The 19,422-nt window shown below is 44.9% G+C and overlaps 1 protein-coding gene across 1 annotated transcript in view; it reads right to left on the reverse strand.

Moving 5' to 3' along the window:
* LOC138642248 (scinderin-like) overlaps window positions 1–19,422 on the reverse strand; it is a 32,309-nt gene that overhangs the window by 5,011 nt on the left and 7,876 nt on the right. Inside the window, exons 3-7 of the mRNA XM_069730302.1 lie at window positions 12,246–12,368; window positions 11,302–11,392; window positions 1,697–1,867; window positions 1,059–1,236; window positions 807–928 (exon numbers count right to left, since the gene is read on the reverse strand). Of these exons, the coding sequence (XP_069586403.1) occupies window positions 807–928; window positions 1,059–1,236; window positions 1,697–1,867; window positions 11,302–11,392; window positions 12,246–12,368 (685 nt within the window). The remainder of the gene's footprint in view (window positions 1–806; window positions 929–1,058; window positions 1,237–1,696; window positions 1,868–11,301; window positions 11,393–12,245; window positions 12,369–19,422) is intronic.

The raw sequence follows: 19,422 nt of genomic DNA on the forward strand, positions 1-19,422 counted from the left end.
GGAGTCGTGTTAGGGCTCATTCACGTGTCAGCTTTTCGCGTAAATCTTGTTTTTTTATGGATAGAACTTGTGCCTACTCCAGTCTATGGCGCGGTTCACACGTGTGTTTTTTATGGGACCGAGTGGTCCTCGCAAGATAATGAAGACTTGTCCGATTTTGTCTTGGATTAATTCTGGCTAATACACGTTTATGGGTCCGGTCGTGCGCGGTCTACTTTTTTTACGAACTATTTGGGGTTTTTCCAGCTTCTATCAGTTTTTTTTTCATCCAAAAAACACTGAAGAAACTCGAAACAAACTGACAAACACTGAAAATCTGATCAAAAACACAATGATGATGGAGCCGTTACATTTAACCCTCGCCTAAAGTAAAGTGGTAAACCGTGAATGAAACGCAATAAATAAATCCAAAACTTGCGCCAACATTTTATGCATTCAGTGACAATGTATAAACGCATTGAGAATTGTGAATCTGCCCCTTTGTGTTTCGTTTTCTCCCCATATTCTAGATCTCTGCTACTTGTCAGTGATTGTCAGCAGCGGTTATCCCTCCTACACACCGCTCCTGATCACAGCCGCTACATTTGTATCCAGTCTATAGAATCCTGTGATGTGTCAGTCAGGACTCCAGGTTGATACAATGTATCCGAGTCATTCACGTGTGATACAAGGACGATCGGGGTCCTGGACCGAGATAAGAGAGCGGGGTCTCACGTGTAGGACCCCTCTCTATCATGTCATACTAAGGGATACATCATGGGATAGTTTTTAATTGTCTGAAACCTATGAAGAATCGGATTATTTACCAGAAACCTCCCGGTTCTATTGGAGCATCCGTGCAGTTTTGGTGGGTGATCTTCCAGTTGGGTTTCAAGGAGAGGAGACGTCTGATATTCCTTCTTACCGCCCAGAGTTGTCCAGAAAGTGTCTGATAAGAGCGACATTCGTAGGATTATAATCTGTATAAACAGTGTCACAATGTGCGGCTACCAGGAGATAGTGAACTTCTTTCCTCCCAGAAGCCGCCAGTTTTTAGTCAACGGACAGTGACCTCGTACCTGGCTCTTTGCCTTCTCCCACTTTTGTTCCTTTCCACTTCATAGTCGTCACCAGATATTCCGCGCCTTTGATTTCCTCCACATTCGCGCCTTTTCCAATCCACATAATGGCCGTGTCACTTTGGAATTTCAGCACGAAAGCATCGTTGGCGTTGAGCGAGCGGGCGTCAACGTCAACCTGCACATACAAAAGGGGCTCGCATTATTCCGGAGTCCGATCTGTGAACTCTAAGGGGTTGTCCCAGTTTAGAAAAACATAGCTAAAAACAGCGCCGCCTCGTCTACAGGTGGGGTAAGGTATTGCGACTTTTGCGTCAATAACTTCATTGTAGCTGAACTACGAATACCAAACGCAACCTGAAAACAGGAGTGGCGCTGTTTCTGGAGGAAGAACGTCACGTTCTTCTAATCCTGGACAAAGAAAAAAAAAATTGAAGTTCACATAAACTTTTTTAAGCCATTTCTTTTATCACCTGTGCCCCATAACAATAACATCCATAAATAATAATAATTCCACCATATTGGTTGTTGTCACCAGACTTTCCTAGAAATGGCGGAACATAATTTTTTGCATACGGAGGCTTCTCCAAAATGTGCACTGTCTCCTGAGATGCACTGGTACGAAACGGCTCCCTCACCTCATCTATCCTCGTGATCGATCCTATGTTCTTCCTGACTTGGAAGAGCCGGATGGCGCGCGGAGGAGCCTGGCCGCTCTCCCTGGACGTGCCGTCCTTGAAGACAATCAGCGGCTTGTCTTTGAATATGGCCAGAAGATGCGGAGGCTCCTTCCCCTGAGGGACACGAGTCTAGAAAAACAAAAATGAGAATGTACTACTATTATCACTCTGTGTCCCCACCTGCCACGTGCTACGGGCGGTCCCGGGGTCTTCTGCTAATGTGACGCCGGAGGGGCTTGTACCCAATATTTTATGACTTTCTAGGTCACAGTGATGGCCACTAATGGCTTTATCTCGTTATTCCGGGTTGTGGACAAGCAACACTTATCAGCTACAATAATGACGTGTTTTCCATGTGTCATTAATAATGTCAGCTGTCAGATTTTTTCATAAGATGTCCAGAAAATAAATAAACATATTGGTGACCCTGAGCATAGGAGTAGTAGTGCTACAATGTTGCTTCACTAATCGTATTTTGAGCAGTATAGTATTTTAGTAATAGTAGTAGTTTTAGTATTGTATCATTAGTATGTGATTTTAGCTGTATATTTAGTCATGATAGTAATGTATTGTATTATAAGTAGTATAATATTTTAGAAGTTTTAGGTCGCCCCGGCAGCAGGCGCGCTGTCTGGTGTTATGTTTGACTCCGATCTCTCCTTCACCTCCCATATACAATCTCTTGCCCGCTCGTGCCGCTTACACCTAAAGAACATCTCTAGAATCCGCCCTTTTCTCACCATGGAAACAACAAAAACCCTCACTGTCGCCCTGATCCACTCCCGCCTGGACTACTGTAACGCTCTATTAATTGGCCTCCCCCTCACTCGATTTTCCCCTCTCCAGTCCATCCTTAATGCAGCAGCCAGGGTCATCCATCTGGCTAATCATTACTCAAATGTGTCCGCTCAGAGGCGTATCTAGGGTTTCTGGCACCCGGGGCAAGAATTCATTTTGGCGCCCCCCCCCCTCTCCCCCCCCCCCCCCCCAGCACATATGCGATTTGCGCACTTAGTCATGTACCCACAAGCTCCTCTCCCTAATGCTCTCAATGTTCAGTGAAAAACTGAGAAGCAGAAGAAAAGCTCGTTGTCACCAGACCATAAGTGTGAAAGTCACATATGAGTGAAGTGTCCATGTGACGACTACTGGAACCTGCTGACCTGAATCCTGACATCGCAGACTTCTGAATTCTCACAACGAATGCACTGGACACTTTTAGGATTCTCCCTTGCTGGTGGACGGTCATGTCAGCACAAGCATGTGATTTGTATAATTCTGAACACATTCCGACTAGACGTGCCCGGCCTCGCTCAGTTCATTTTCATTGACGGAGGCCACACATGTCTAGTCAGCACGTGACCACATGTATGTAAATTGCCAGCACGAGAGAATCCTGACAGCGTGCAATGAGCACTGTGAGAACTCAGAAGTCTGCAGTCACGAAGAATGACTGCAGACTCATTACAAACCTGGACATCCCCTTTAATGCTCCTAACATAAATAAAAACATGAGAGTTAGTCAGTATCACAATTAACATTTACATCCAGGTACCTTATAGATGATGTCGTCTCTGGAGTCGTTCTTCTTTTCTTCATCTTCACGATGCCCTTAAAGATACAAGTGTCATTATAATGCTCCTGAATGAAAAATTGCCCCTCACTATATTGTCTTCACAAAATATGACCCCCACACTGTCCCTCTTATGGTACATGCTCTTCACACTGACCTCTCCTTTCCATACCGGTCCCCTCTTCACACTGTCCTCTCACACTGTGTCCCCCATATAGGGCCCAGTATTTATACTGTACTCTCTCATCACACTCCCCCTCCTTGGTATACTGTCCCCTCCTGGCTGTGCCCTTACACTGCCCCCATGCTACGAACCCACTACTCAGTTTCTATTCTGTGCCCCATCACCCCCTTTGCTGTTCATTTTGTGTCCTCAAATCTCCCATCTCCACTCCAATTCAACCCCACACAATAAATCCCCCCATTACCCACACAGCCCCTCATCACCCCCATCTCCTGATCCCCCACACAGCCCCTCATCAACCCCATCTCCCCCTCATCACCCCTACACAGTCCCTCATCATCCTCCCATTCCCCACAGGCCCTCATCATTCCCCAAAAAGGCCCTCATCACCCCGCTTCTCCACAGAGCCCCTCATCATCCCCCCATTCCCCACAGGCCCTCATTATCACCCACACAGCCTCTCATCCCCCATTCCCCACACAGCCCATCACCCCCATACAGCCCCTCATCACCCCCCTTCTCCCCCAAAGCCCCTCATCACCCCCCTTCTCCCACACAGCCCCTCATCATTCCTTCTTTTTCCACACTGCCCCTCATCATGCTCCATTCCCCACACAGCCCCTCATCATCCACTACACAGCCCATCATCATTCCCCACACAGCTTCTCATCATCCACTACACAGCCCCTCATCATTATCCCTCCATTCCCCACAGCCTCTCGTCATCCACTACACAGCCCCTCATCATTATCCCTCCATTCCCCACAACGTCTCATCATCCACTACACAGCCCCTCATCATTATCCCTCCATTCCCCACAGCGTCTCATCATCCACTACACAGCCCCTCATCATTATCCCTCCATTCCCCACAGCGTCTCATCATCCACTACACAGCCCCTCATCATTATCCCTCCATTCCCCACAGCGTCTCATCATCCACTACACAGCCCCTCATCATTATCCCTCCATTCCCCACAGCGTCTCATCATCCACTACACAGCCCCTCATCATTATCCCTCCAATCCCCACAGCTTCTCATCATCCACTACACAGCCCCTCATCATTATCCCTCCATTCCCCACAGCTTCTCATCATCCACTACACAGCCCCTCATCATTATCCCTCCATTCCCCACAGCCTCTCATCATCCACTACACAGCCCCTCATCATTATCCCTCCAATCCCCACAGCTTCTCATCATCCACTACACAGCCCCTCATCATTATCCCTCCATTCCCCACAGCGTCTCATCATCCACTACACAGCCCCTCATCATTATCCCTCCAATCCCCACAGCGTCTCATCATCCACTACACAGCCCCTCATCATTATCCCTCCAATCCCCACAGCTTCTCATCATCCACTACACAGCCCCTCATCATTATCCCTCCAATCCCCACAGCGTCTCATCATCCACTACACAGCCCCTCATCATTATCCCTCCAATCCCCACAGCTTCTCATCATCCACTACACAGCCCCTCATCATTATCCCTCCATTCCCCACAGCCTCTCATCATCCACTACACAGCCCCTCATCATTATCCCTCCATTCCCCACAGCGTCTCATCATCCACTACACAGCCCCTCATCATTATCCCTCCATTCCCCACAGCCTCTCATCATCCACTACACAGCCCCTCATCATTATCCCTCCATTCCCCACAGCATCTCATCATCCACTACACAGCCCCTCATCATTATCCCTCCAATCCCCACAGCGTCTCATCATCCACTACACAGCCCCTCATCATTATCCCTCCAATCCCCACAGCTTCTCATCATCCACTACACAGCCCCTCATCATTATCCCTCCAATCCCCACAGCGTCTCATCATCCACTACACAGCCCCTCATCATTATCCCTCCAATCCTCACAGCGTCTCATCATCCACTACACAGCCCCTCATCATTATCCCTCCAATCCTCACAGCGTCTCATCATCCACTACACAGCCCCTCATCATTATCCCTCCATTCCCCACAGCGTCTCATCATCCACTACACAGCCCCTCATCATTATCCCTCCAATCCCCACAGCGTCTCATCATCCACTACACAGCCCCTCATCATTATCCCTCCATTCCCCACAGCGTCTCATCATCCACTACACAGCCCCTCATCATTATCCCTCCATTCCCCACAGCGTCTCATCATCCACTACACAGCCCCTCATCATTATCCCTCCAATCCCCACAGCGTCTCATCATCCACTACACAGCCCCTCATCATTATCCCTCCAATCCCCACAGCGTCTCATCATCCACTACACAGCCCCTCATCATTATCCCTCCATTCCCCACAGCGTCTCATCGTCCACTACACAGCCCCTCATCATTATCCCTCCATTCCCCACAGCGTCTCATCGTCCACTACACAGCCCCTCATCATTATCCCTCCATTCCCCACAGCGTCTCATCGTCCACTACACAGCCCCTCATCATTATCCCTCCAATCCCCACAGCGTCTCATCGTCCACTACACAGCCCCTCATCATTATCCCTCCATTCCCCACAGCGTCTCATCGTCCACTACACAGCCCCTCATCATTATCCCTCCATTCCCCACAGCGTCTCATCGTCCACTACACAGCCCCTCATCATTATCCCTCCATTCCCCACAGCGTCTCATCGTCCACTACACAGCCCCTCATCATTATCCCTCCAATCCCCACAGCGTCTCATCGTCCACTACACAGCCCCTCATCATTATCCCTCCAATCCCCACAGCGTCTCATCGTCCACTACACAGCCCCTCATCATTATCCCTCCATTCCCCACAGCGTCTCATCGTCCACTACACAGCCCCTCATCATTATCCCTCCATTCCCCACAGCGTCTCATCGTCCACTACACAGCCCCTCATCATTATCCCTCCATTCCCCACAGCGTCTCATCATCCACTACACAGCCCCTCATCATTATCCCTCCAATCCCCACAGCGTCTCATCATCCACTACACAGCCCCTCATCATTATCCCTCCAATCCCCACAGCGTCTCATCATCCACTACACAGCCCCTCATCATTATCCCTCCATTCCCCACAGCGTCTCATCATCCACTACACAGCCCCTCATCATTATCCCTCCAATCCCCACAGCGTCTCATCATCCACTACACAGCCCCTCATCATTATCCCTCCAATCCCCACAGCGTCTCATCATCCACTACACAGCCCCTCATCATTATCCCTCCAATCCCCACAGCGTCTCATCATCCACTACACAGCCCCTCATCATTATCCCTCCATTCCCCACAGCGTCTCATCATCCACTACACAGCCCCTCATCATTATCCCTCCATTCCCCACAGCGTCTCATCATCCACAACACAGCCCCTCATCATTATCCCTCCATTCCCCACAGCGTCTCATCATCCACTACACAGCCCCTCATCATTATCCCTCCATTCCCCACAGCGTCTCATCATCCACTACACAGCCCCTCATCATTATCCCTCCATTCCCCACAGCGTCTCATCATCATCCCTCCATTCCCCACAGCGTCTCATCATCCACTACACAGCCCCTCATCATTATCCCTCCAATCCCCACAGCCTCTCATCATCCACTACACAGCCCCTCATCATTATCCCTCCAATCCCCACAGCGTCTCATCATCCACTACACAGCCCCTCATCATTATCCCTCCAATCCCCACAGCCTCTCATCATCCACTACACAGCCCCTCATCATTATCCCTCCAATCCCCACAGCGTCTCATCATCCACTACACAGCCCCTCATCATTATCCCTCCATTCCCCACAGCGTCTCATCATCCACTACACAGCCCCTCATCATTATCCCTCCAATCCCCACAGCGTCTCATCATCCACTACACAGCCCCTCATCATTATCCCTCCATTCCCCACAGCGTCTCATCATCCACTACACAGCCCCTCATCATTATCCCTCCAATCCCCACAGCGTCTCATCATCCACTACACAGCCCCTCATCATTATCCCTCCATTCCCCACAGCGTCTCATCATCCACTACACAGCCCCTCATCATTATCCCTCCAATCCCCACAGCGTCTCATCATCCACTACACAGCCCCTCATCATTATCCCTCCATTCCCCACAGCGTCTCATCATCCACTACACAGCCCCTCATCATTATCCCTCCATTCCCCACAGCGTCTCATCATCCACTACACAGCCCCTCATCATTATCCCTCCATTCCCCACAGCGTCTCATCATCCACTACACAGCCCCTCATCATTATCCCTCCATTCCCCACAGCGTCTCATCATCCACTACACAGCCCCTCATCATTATCCCTCCATTCCCCACAGCTTCTCATCGTCCACTACACAGCCCCTCATCATTATCCCTCCATTCCCCACAGCTTCTCATCGTCCACTACACAGCCCCTCATCATTATCCCTCCATTCCCCACAGCTTCTCATCATTCACTACACAGCCCCTCATCATTATCCCTCCATTCCCCACAGCGTCTCATCATCCACTACACAGTCCCTCATCATTATCCCTCCATTCCCCACAGCGTCTCATCATCCACTACACAGCCCCTCATCATTATCCCTCCATTCCCCACAGCTTCTCATCATCCACTACACAGCCCCTCATCATTATCCCTCCAATCCCCACAGCGTCTCATCATCCACTACACAGCCCCTCATCATTATCCCTCCAATCCCCACACACCTCGGTAATCTCCTCACATGGCTGCATGCTGCAGACCCTCAGTCCTCCTCACGACTCCTGCAGCTTCCTGGTTCCTGCTCTCTGTCTTCACTGGACTGAAGGAGGCCCCGCCCCTTCCGGTGACATCTTACCTCAGCTCCATTCTAGACAGGCACTGCAGTCAGATGTTCAATTGTACTCATGTCCGTAAGATACGAGTACAATTGAACACTGGGAGCCGCGCGCTGCAGCGTCTCTGTGCCGGATGTCAGCTTGACAGTCCGACACAGAGAACAGCTGACTCCGAGTGCAGGGGCGGCAGAATGCAGCTGCCAGGGGAGACATTTGGCGGCCCAACTGCGCCCCCCTGCCAGCTGCGCCCGGGGCACGTGCCCCGGCTGCCCCCCCCTAGATACGCCACTGTGTCCGCTCTTCACCAGTCATTACACTGGCTGCCCATTCATTACAGGATACCATTCAAAGTACTTGTTCTCACCCACAAAGCTCTCCACAGTGCGGCACCCCATACATCTCCTCCCTCATTTCTGTCTATCAGCCTATGCACTCATGTCCCCGCTTAATTGTAAAGCACTGCAGAATATGTTGGCGCTATATAAATAAAAATTATTATTATTATGCACTCATTGCGCTCCGCAAGAGACTTTCGACTAACCTCTGCACTGATCCGTACCTCCTACTCCCGTCTCCAAAACTTCTCCCGCGCTGCGCCAATCCTCTGGAATGCTCTACCCCAAGCTATTAGAACCTTCCACAACTTACACAGTTTAGATGGTGTTATAAAGTATTCTAATGTACTGAGATAATGACTTTGGGGTTTTCATTGGCTGTAAGCCATAATCATCAACATTAACAGAAATAAACACGTGAAATAGATCACTCTGTGTGTAATGTCTCTATAGAATAGAGGAGATTCACTTTTTGTATTGAAGAACTGAAATAAATTCACTTTTTGATGATATTCTAATTCAGTGAGAAACACTTGTAGTAGTGAGGGTCGTGCAACCGCTCATAGCAGAGAAAAGTAAGTCCTATGTAAGGTTTATATTTTACTCTCAGAGGCTGGAAACTTCTCTCCCAGGACTCATTAGTGTATATGACTGTAAGCAAACAGCCACCCCTCCCCCACCATTGTCACCACTAGCTGTATACTGTATATGTGTATGTATTATCTATCTATTATCTGTTATCTATCAATCTATTATCTATCTATGTATTATCTATCTATTATCTATCTATTATCTACAGAACAGACCAAAAGTTTGGACACACCTTCTCATTTAAAGATTTTTCTGTATTTTCAGGACTATGAAAATTGTACATTCACACTGAAGGCATCAAAACTATGAATTAACACATGTGGAATTATATACTTAACAAAAAAGTGTGAAACAACTGAAAATATGTCTTATATTCTAGGTTCTTCAAAGTAGCCACCTTTTGCTTTGATGACTGCTTTGCACACTCTTGGCATTCTCTTGATGAGCTTCAAGATATAGTCACCGGGAATGGTCTTCCAACAATCTTGAAGGAGTTCCCAGAGATGCTTAGCACTTGTTGGCCCTTTTGCCTTCACTCTGCGGTCCAGCTCACCCCAAACCATCTCGATTGGGTTCAGGTCTGGTGACTGTGGAGGCCAGGTCATCTGGCGTAGCCCCCCCATCACTCTCCTTCTTGGTCAAATAGCCCTTACACAGCCTGGAGGTGTTTGGGGTCATTGTCCTGTTGAAAAATAAATGATGGTCCAACTAAACGCAAACCGGATGGAATAGCATGCCGCTGCAAGATGCTGTGGTTGCCATGCTGGTTCAGTATGCCTTCAATTTTGAATAAATCCCCAACAGTGTCACCAGCAAAGCCCCCCCACGCCATCACACCTCCTCCTCCATGCTTCACGGTGGGAACCAGGCATGTAGAGTCCATCCGTTCACCTTTTCTGCGTCACACAAAGACACGGGGGTTGGAACCAAAGATCTCAAATTTGGACTCATCAAACCAAAGCACAGATTTCCACTGGTCTAATGTCCATTCCTTGTGTTCTTTAGCCCAAACAAGTCTCTTCTGCTTGCTGCCTGTCCTTAGCAGTGGTCTCCTAGCAGCTATTTTACCATGAAGGCCTGCTGCACAAAGTCTCCTCTTAACAGTTGTTGTAGAGATGTGTCTGCTGCTAGAACTCTGTGTGGCATTGACCTGGTCTATAATCTGAGCTGCTGTTAACCTGCGATTTCTGAGGCTGGTGACTCGGATAAACTTATCCTCAGAAGCAGAGGTGACTCTTGGTCTTCCTTTCCTGGGGCGGTCCTCATGTGAGCCAGTTTCTTTGTAGCGCTTGATGGTTTTTGCCACTGCACTTGGGGACACTTTCAAAGTTTTCCCAATTTATCAGACTGACTGACCTTCATTTCTTAAAGTAATGATGGCCACTCGTTTTTCTTTACTTAGCTGCTTTTTTCTTGCCATAATACAAATTACAACAGTCTATTCAGTAGGACTATCAGCTGTGTATCCACCAGACTTCTGCTCAACACAACTGATGGTCCCAACCCCATTTATAAGGCAAGAAATCCCACTTATTAAACCTGACAGGGCACACATGTGAAGTGAAAACCATTCCCGGTGACTACCTCTTGAAGCTCATCAAGAGAATGCCAAGAGTGTGCAAAGCAGTCATCAAAGCAAAAGGTGGCTACTTTGAAGAACCTAGAATATAAGACATAATTTCAGTTGTTTCACACTTTTTTGTTAAATATATAATTCCATGTGTTAATTCATAGTTTTGATGCCTTCAGCGTGAATTTACAATTTTCATAGTCATGAAAATACAGAAAAATCTTTAAATGAGAAGGTGTGTCCAAACTTTAGGTCTGTACTGTATATATTATCTATTATCTATTATCTATCTATCTATCTATCTATCTATCTATCTATCTATCTATCTATCTATCTATCTATCTATCTATCATCTATCTATTATGTATTGTGATAAAAATGAGCAGAAACTTAGCAGTGGATTATTAATAATTCATCCTGATGTTATTACAAGTTGTAGATAAAATGAATTGATGATATAAGAGCACAATCAGGAATGTAATAGATAAGAGGTCTCGGTGATATAACCCGGGATCGGTGCTGTACTGACGTGAGTGGCTCCGGCCTTGATGGAGCGATCCAGCTGCACCGTGAGGAAGGCGGACGCCATGATTTCGTCCTTTGTGGAATGATTCCCCTGCCTGAAAGGAGCAAACATATCACATCTATAACAAAGAGGAAATCCATTAATCTGGAATCCAATGGTTTAGAAAATATTTATAATATGGCCCCATGACAGATAATCAGGAAATAACTCGATAATCCAGCAAATTGAAGAGATCAGTCCGGCAGCTTGTTGGGGTGAGGAACGTTCTTGGTCATCATCATCATCATCATCATCATCATCATTCTGACACAAGGACTGTGGTAGTTAATGGGGTTGTCCAGTATATAAAGCCCATTGTCATCTACCTTGTTGGGTGGTATGGGGTCATTACAGGGGTCCGCTGGGCGGGATCCCGATCTCTTGTGTAAAGAGCGTCTCCCGCTCTGGAGGACTCGTCCTGTCCTGCATTATAGACAATGGTGTAATACTACACTTCACCTGTAGGGGCGCTACAAGGAAATTGACCACAAATTGCTAGACTTTACAGCAGAATAAAAATGATCGCTGAGGATCCCAGTAGAGGAACACCGTGTGATCTGTGTGATCAGCCTTTTATCAGGGGGACCCTTTTACTAAATATAAACATACCTAAATTAAGGAGAACTCCATGAAAATTTGATACTAAGTAAATTATCAGAATTTTACTATAAAAAGTAATATAATAAATATAAATGTAATTATTAGATATATATTTTCTAAATCAGCAGATATGGAAATCAGCAGCTCTACAGAGCAGCCCGGGAGCATGCTGACCCCTACTGGCCAAAACAGAAAATGAACGCAAGTTTGTGTACAGCATATTCGCGGATTACGAAAGGATTTATTCTTTTTTTTTTTTATTATTTTATTTCAGGAGTATCAACAATTAAGTAACATTAATCACTCACCAGGTATAGATCACTGTTCCCTTAGCAGAATTGTATAAAAGGATGTAACAATCCCCACCATAGAATTGTCCAAATGTCTCCGGAGCTATTGGAACTCGTCCGCAGGATTCCACTCTCCAAACCCTACAGGAGAATAAAAACACCAATCGCAATATTAATCATGGAAAAAGGTCTATAGGATCCAGTATTATAACTGATTTGTTTTCTCACGTAGAACGCAAAATAATAGCAGTATTCTTATACATAGGAGCAGTATTATAGTAGTTATATTCTTGTACATAGGGGCAGTATTATAGTAGTTATATTCTTGTACATAGGAGCAGTATTATAGTAGTTATATTCTTGTACATAGGAGCAGTATTATAGTAGTTATATTCTTGTACATAGGGGCAGTATTATAGCAGTTATATTCTTGTACATAGGAGCAGTATTATAGTAGTTATATTCTTGTACATAGGGGCAGTATTATAGTAGTTATATTCTTGTACATAGGGGCAGTATTATAGTAGTTATATTCTTGTACATAGGAGCAGTATTATAGTAGTTATATTCTTGTACATAGGGGCAGTATTATAGTAGTTATATTATTGTACATAGGGGCAGTATTATAGCAGTTATATTCTTGTACATAGGGGCAGTATTATAGCAGTTATATTCTTGTACATAGGAGCAGTATTATAGTAGTTATATTCTTGTACATAGGAGCAGTATTATAGTAGTTATATTCTTGTACATAGGGGCAGTATTATAGTAGTTATATTCTTGTACATAGGGGCAGTATTATAGCAGTTATATTCTTGTACATAGGAGCAGTATTATAGTAGCTATATTCTTGTACATGAGAGCAGTATTATAGTAGTTATATTCTTGTACATAGGAGCAGTATTATAGTAGTTATATTCTTGTACATAGGGGCAGTATTATAGCAGTTATATTCTTGTACATAGGAGCAGTATTATAGTAGTTATATTCTTGTACATAGGAGCAGTATTATAGTAGCTATATTCTTGTACATGAGAGCAGTATTATAGTAGTTATATTCTTGTACATAGGGGCAGTATTATAGTAGTTATATTCTTGTACATAGGAGCAGTATTATAGTAGTTATATTCTTGTACATAGGGGCAGTATTATAGTAGTTATATTCTTGTACATAGGAGCAGTATTATAGTAGTTATATTCTTGTACATAGGGGCAGTATTATAGTAGTTATATTCTTGTACGTAGGAGCAGTATTATAGTAGTTATATTCTTGTACATAGGGGCAGTATTATAGTAGTTATATTCTTGTACATAGGAGCAGTATTATAGTAGATATATTCTTGTACATAGGAGCAGTATTATAGTAGTTATATTCTTGTACATAGGGGCAGTATTATAGTAGTTATATTCTTGTACATAGGGGCAGTATTATAGTAGTTATATTCTTGTACATAGGAGCAGTATTATAGTAGTTATATTCTTGTACATAGGAGCAGTATTATAGTAGATATATTCTTGTACATAGGAGCAGTATTATAGTAGTTATATTCTTGTACATAGGGGCAATATTATAGTAGTTATATTCTTGTACATAGGGGCAGTATTATAGTAGCTATATTCTTGTACATAGGGGCAGTATTATAGTAGTTATATTCTTGTACATAGGGGCAATATTATAGTAGTTATATTCTTGTACATAGGGGCAGTATTATAGTAGTTATATTCTTGTACATAGGGAGCAGTATTATAGTAGTTATATTCTTGTACATAGGGGCAGTATTATAGTAGCTATATTCTTGTACATAGGGGCAGTATTATAGTAGTTATATTCTTGTACATAGGAGCAGTATTATAGTAGTTATATTCTTGTACATAGGGGCAGTATTATGGTAGTTATATTCTTGTATGTAGGAGCAGTATTATAGTAGTTATATTCTTGTACATAGGGGCAGTATTATAGTAGTTATATTCTTGTACATAGGGGCAGTATTATAGTAGTTATATTCTTGTACATAGGGGCAGTATTATAGTAGTTATATTCTTGTACATAGGGGCAGTATTATAGTAGTTATATTCTTGTACATAGGGGCAGTATTATAGTAGTTATATTCTTGTACATAGGGGCAGTATTATAGTAGTTATATTCTTGTACATAGGGGCAGTATTATAGTAGTTATATTCTTGTACATAGGCGCAGTATTATAGTAGTTATATTCTTGTACATAGGAGCAGTATTATAGTAGATATATTCTTGTACATAGGAGCAGTATTATAGTAGTTATATTCTTGTACATAGGGGCAGTATTATAGTAGTTATATTCTTGTATATAGGAGCAGTATTATAGTAGATATATTCTTGTACATAGGAGCAGTATTATAGTAGTTATATTCTTGTACATAGGAGCAGTATTATAGTAGTTATATTCTTGTACATAGGGGCAGTATTATAGTAGTTATATTCTTGTACATAGGGGCAGTATTATAGTAGTTATATTCTTGTACATAGGGGCAGTATTATAGTAGTTATATTCTTGTACATAGGGGCAGTATTATAGTAGTTATATTCTTGTACATAGGGGCCGTATTATAGTAGTTATATTCTTGTACATAGGGGGCAGTATTATAGTAGTTATATTCTTGTACATAGGAGCAGTATTATAGTAGTTATATTCTTGTACATAGGAGCAGTATTATAGTAGTTATATTCTTGTACATAGGGGCAGTATTATAGTAGTTATATTCTTGTACATAGGGGGCAGTATTACAGTAGTTATATTCTTGTACATAGGAGCAGTATTATAATAGATATATTCTTGTACATAGGGGCAGTATTATAGTAGTTATATTCTTGTATATAGGAGCAGTATTATAGTAGTTATATTCTTGTACATAGGAGCTGTATTACAGTAGTTATATTCTTGTATATAGGGAACAGTATTATAGTAGTTATATTCTTGTACATAGGAGCAGTATTATAGTAGTTATATTCTTGTACATAGGAGCAGTATTATAATAGATATATTCTTGTACATAGGAGCAGTATTATAGTAGTTATATTCTTGTATATAGGAGCAGTATTATAGTAGTTATATTCTTGTACATAGGAGCTGTATTACAGTAGTTATATTCTTGTATATAGGGAACAGTATTATAGTAGTTATATTCTTGTACATAGGAGCAGTATTATAGTAGTTATATTCTTGTACATAGGGGCAGTATTATAGTGGATATATTCTTATATAGAGGTAGCAGTATTATAGTAGTTATATTCTTGCACATAGGGGCAGTATTATAGTAGATATATTCTTGTATATAGGGAACAGTATTATAGTAGTTATATTCTTGTACATAGGAGCAGTATTATAGTAGTTATATTCTTGTACATAGGAGCAGTATTATAGTAGCATCCTCAGTATTATAGTAGCATCCTCAATAATCAGAACCTCCCACTCCCGTCTCCAAGACTTTACACGTGCTGCGCCGATTCTTTGGAATTCACTACCTAGGTTAATACGATTAATCCCCAATCCCCACAGTTTTAAGCGTACCCTAAAAACTCATTTGTTCAGACTGGCCTACCGCCTCAATGCATTAACCTAACGATCCCTGTGTGGCCTATTTATAAAAAAAAAAAAAAAAAAAAAAAAGGTTCCTCGCATCATGTTCTCATACACTTTATGCAGTATTAGCCCTCTGTGTCTGTACTGCAACATAATTAGGCAGTTAACTGGTTCATGCAGCTTTACATGAACACCCGATCCTTACACTATGGCCGGTCCGAATAACTAAAGCAATTGTTATCATCCACCTCTCGTGTCTCCCCTTTTCCGCATAGTTTGTAAGCTTGCGAGCAGGGCCCTCACTCCTCCTGGTATCTGTATTGAACTATATTTCTGTTATGCTGTAATGTCTATTGTCTGTACAAGTCCCCTCTATAATTTGTAAAGCGCTGCGGAATATGTTGGCGCTATATAAATAAAAATTATTATTATTATTATAGTTATATTCTTGTACATAGGTAGCAGTATTATAGTAGTTATATTCTTGTACACAGTAGCAGTATTATAGTAGATATATTCTTGTACATAGGAGCAGTATTATAGTAGTTATATTCTTGTACATAGGGGCAGTATTATAGTAGTTATATTCTTGTACATAGGGGCAGTATTATAGTAGTTATATTCTTGTACATAGGGGGCAGTATTATAGTAGTTATATTCTTGTACATAGGGGCAGTATTATAGTAGTTATATTCTTGTACATAGGAGCAGTATTATAGTAGATATATTCTTGTACATAGGAGCAGTATTATAGTAGGTATATTCTTGTACAAAGGGGCAGTATTATCTATAATATAACGCTGGGAGCGTCACTCTGTCCGAAGCCTCTATAGACTGCGCAAGCGCCGGCGCAGTCTGGGCCTCACAGAGCGACGCTCCCGGGAGATCGCGGTATGCGTAAGCACTGAACGCATACCGCGATCTCCACCGGAGAGTCAGGGACCGCCAGGAGGGAGGGTAAGTATACTCACCTTTCCCGGTTCCAGCGCTGCTTGCGGCTCCGTCTCCCGGCTCCTCTGCTCCCGGCTCCGGAGGGCGCGGACTGCGCAGGCGCCGATTCCTGCTGCCGGAATCGGCGCCTGCGCAGTCCCCGCTTTCCGGCGCCATTTTCTTGAAGACATACCTGCAGTGGAGCCGGACGATAGGTGAGTATGGTATTTTTTTTTTTTTTATATGGCAGCAGCATTCGGGGGCATACACACTGGAGCGGGGGGCATATAATACAATGGTGGCGCAGGATGGCAGCAGCACATGACAGAACGGGCGCAGGATGGCCGCAGCACATGACAGAACGGGCGCAGGATGGCCGCAGCACATGACAGAACGGGCGCAGGATGGCCGCAGCACATGACAGAACGGGCGCAGGATGGCAGCAGCACATGACAGAACGGGCGCAGGATGGCAGCAGCACATGACAGAACGGGCGCAGGATGGCAGCAGCACATGACAGAACAGGGGCGCAGGATGGCAGCAGCACATGACAGAACGGGCGCAGGATGGCAGCAGCACATGACAGAACGGGCGCAGGATGGCAGCAGCACATGACAGAACGGGCGCAGGATGGCAGCAGCACATGACAGAACGGGCGCAGGATGGCAGCAGCACATGACAGAACGGGCGCAGGATGGCAGCAGCACATGACAGAACAGGGGCGCAGGATGGCAGCAGCACATGACAGAACGGGCGCAGGATGGCCGCAGCACATGACAGAACGGGCGCAGGATGGCCGCAGCACATGACAGAACGGGCGCAGGATGGCAGCAGCACATGACAGAACGGGCGCAGGATGGCAGCAGCACATGACAGAACGGGCGCAGGATGGCAGCAGCACATGACAGAACGGGCGCAGGATGGCAGCAGCACATGACAGAACGGGCGCAGGATGGCCGCAGCACATGACAGAACGGGCGCAGGATGGCAGCAGCACATGACAGAACGGGCGCAGGATGGCAGCAGCACATGACAGAACGGGCGCAGGATGGCAGCAGCACATGACAGAACGGGCGCAGGATGGCCGCAGCACATGACAGAACGGGCGCAGGATGGCAGCAGCACATGACAGAACGGGCGCAGGATGGCAGCAGCACATGACAGAACGGGCGCAGGATGGCAGCAGCACATGACAGAACGGGCGCAGGATGGCAGCAGCACATGACAGAACGGGCGCAGGATGGCAGCAGCACATGACAGAACGGGCGCAGGATGGCAGCAGCACATGACAGAACGGGCGCAGGATGGCAGCAGCACATGACAGAACGGGCGCAGGATGGCAGCAGCACATGACAGAACGGGCGCAGGATGGCAGCAGCACATGACAGAACGGGCGCAGGATGGCAGCAGCACATGACAGAACGGGCGCAGGATGGCAGCAGCACATGACAGAACGGGCGCAGGATGGCAGCAGCACATGTCAGAATGGGCGCAGGATGGCCGCAGCACATGACAGAACGGGCGCAGGATGGCAGCAGCACATGACAGAACGGGCGCAGGATGGGAGCAGCACATGACAACAGGCGCAGGATGGCAGCAGCACATGACAGAACGGGCGCAGGATGGCAGCAGCACATGACAGAACGGGCGCAGGATGGCAGCAGCACATGACAGAATGGGCGCAGGATGGCAGCAGCACATGACAGAACGGGCGCAGGATGGCAGCAGCACATGACAGAACGGGCGCAGGATGGCAGTAGCACATGACAGAACGGGCGCAGGATGGCAGCAGCAAATGACAGAACGGGGACGCAGGATGGCAGCAGCAAATGACAGAACGGGGGCGCAGGATGGGAGCAGCAAATGACAGAATGGAGGCGCAGGATGGGAGCAGCACATGACAGGATGGGGGCGCAGGATGGAGCAGCACATACCAGGATGGAGACCATATACCAATATAAATGCTCGCCACCCGGGCGTAGAACGGGTTCAATAGCTAGTAGTAGATATACTCTTGTATATAGAGAACAGTATTATAGTAGTTATATTCTTGTACATTGGAGCAGTATTATAGCAGTTATATTCTTGTACATAGGAGCAGTATTATAGTTGTTATATTCTTGTACATAGGAGGCAGTATTATAGTAGTTATTTTATTGTACATAAGAGCAGTACTATAGTAGTTATATTCTTGTACATTAGGGGCAGTATTATAGTAGTTATATTCTTGTGCATAGGAGCAGTATTATAGTTGTTATATTCTTGTACATATGAGCAGTATTATAGTAGTTATATTCTTGTACATAGGGGCAGTATTATAGTAGTTATATTCTTGTACATAGGGGCAGTATTATAGTAGTTATATTCTTGTACATAGGGGCAGTATTATAGTAGTTATATTCTTGTACATAGGAGCAGTATTATAGTAGTTATATTCTTGTACATAGGAGCAGTATTATAGTAGATATATTCTTGTACATAGGAGCAGTATTATAGTAGTTATATTCTTGTACATAGGGGCAGTATTATAGTAGTTATATTCTTGTATATAGGAGCAGTATTATAGTAGATATATTCTTGTACATAGGAGCAGTATTATAGTAGTTATATTCTTGTACATAGGAGCAGTATTATAGTAGTTATATTCTTGTACATAGGGGCAGTATTATAGTAGTTATATTCTTGTACATAGGGGCAGTATTATA

Source organism: Ranitomeya imitator, chromosome 6, assembly GCF_032444005.1.
Source record: "Ranitomeya imitator isolate aRanImi1 chromosome 6, aRanImi1.pri, whole genome shotgun sequence".
Taxonomy (NCBI): domain Eukaryota; kingdom Metazoa; phylum Chordata; class Amphibia; order Anura; family Dendrobatidae; genus Ranitomeya; species Ranitomeya imitator.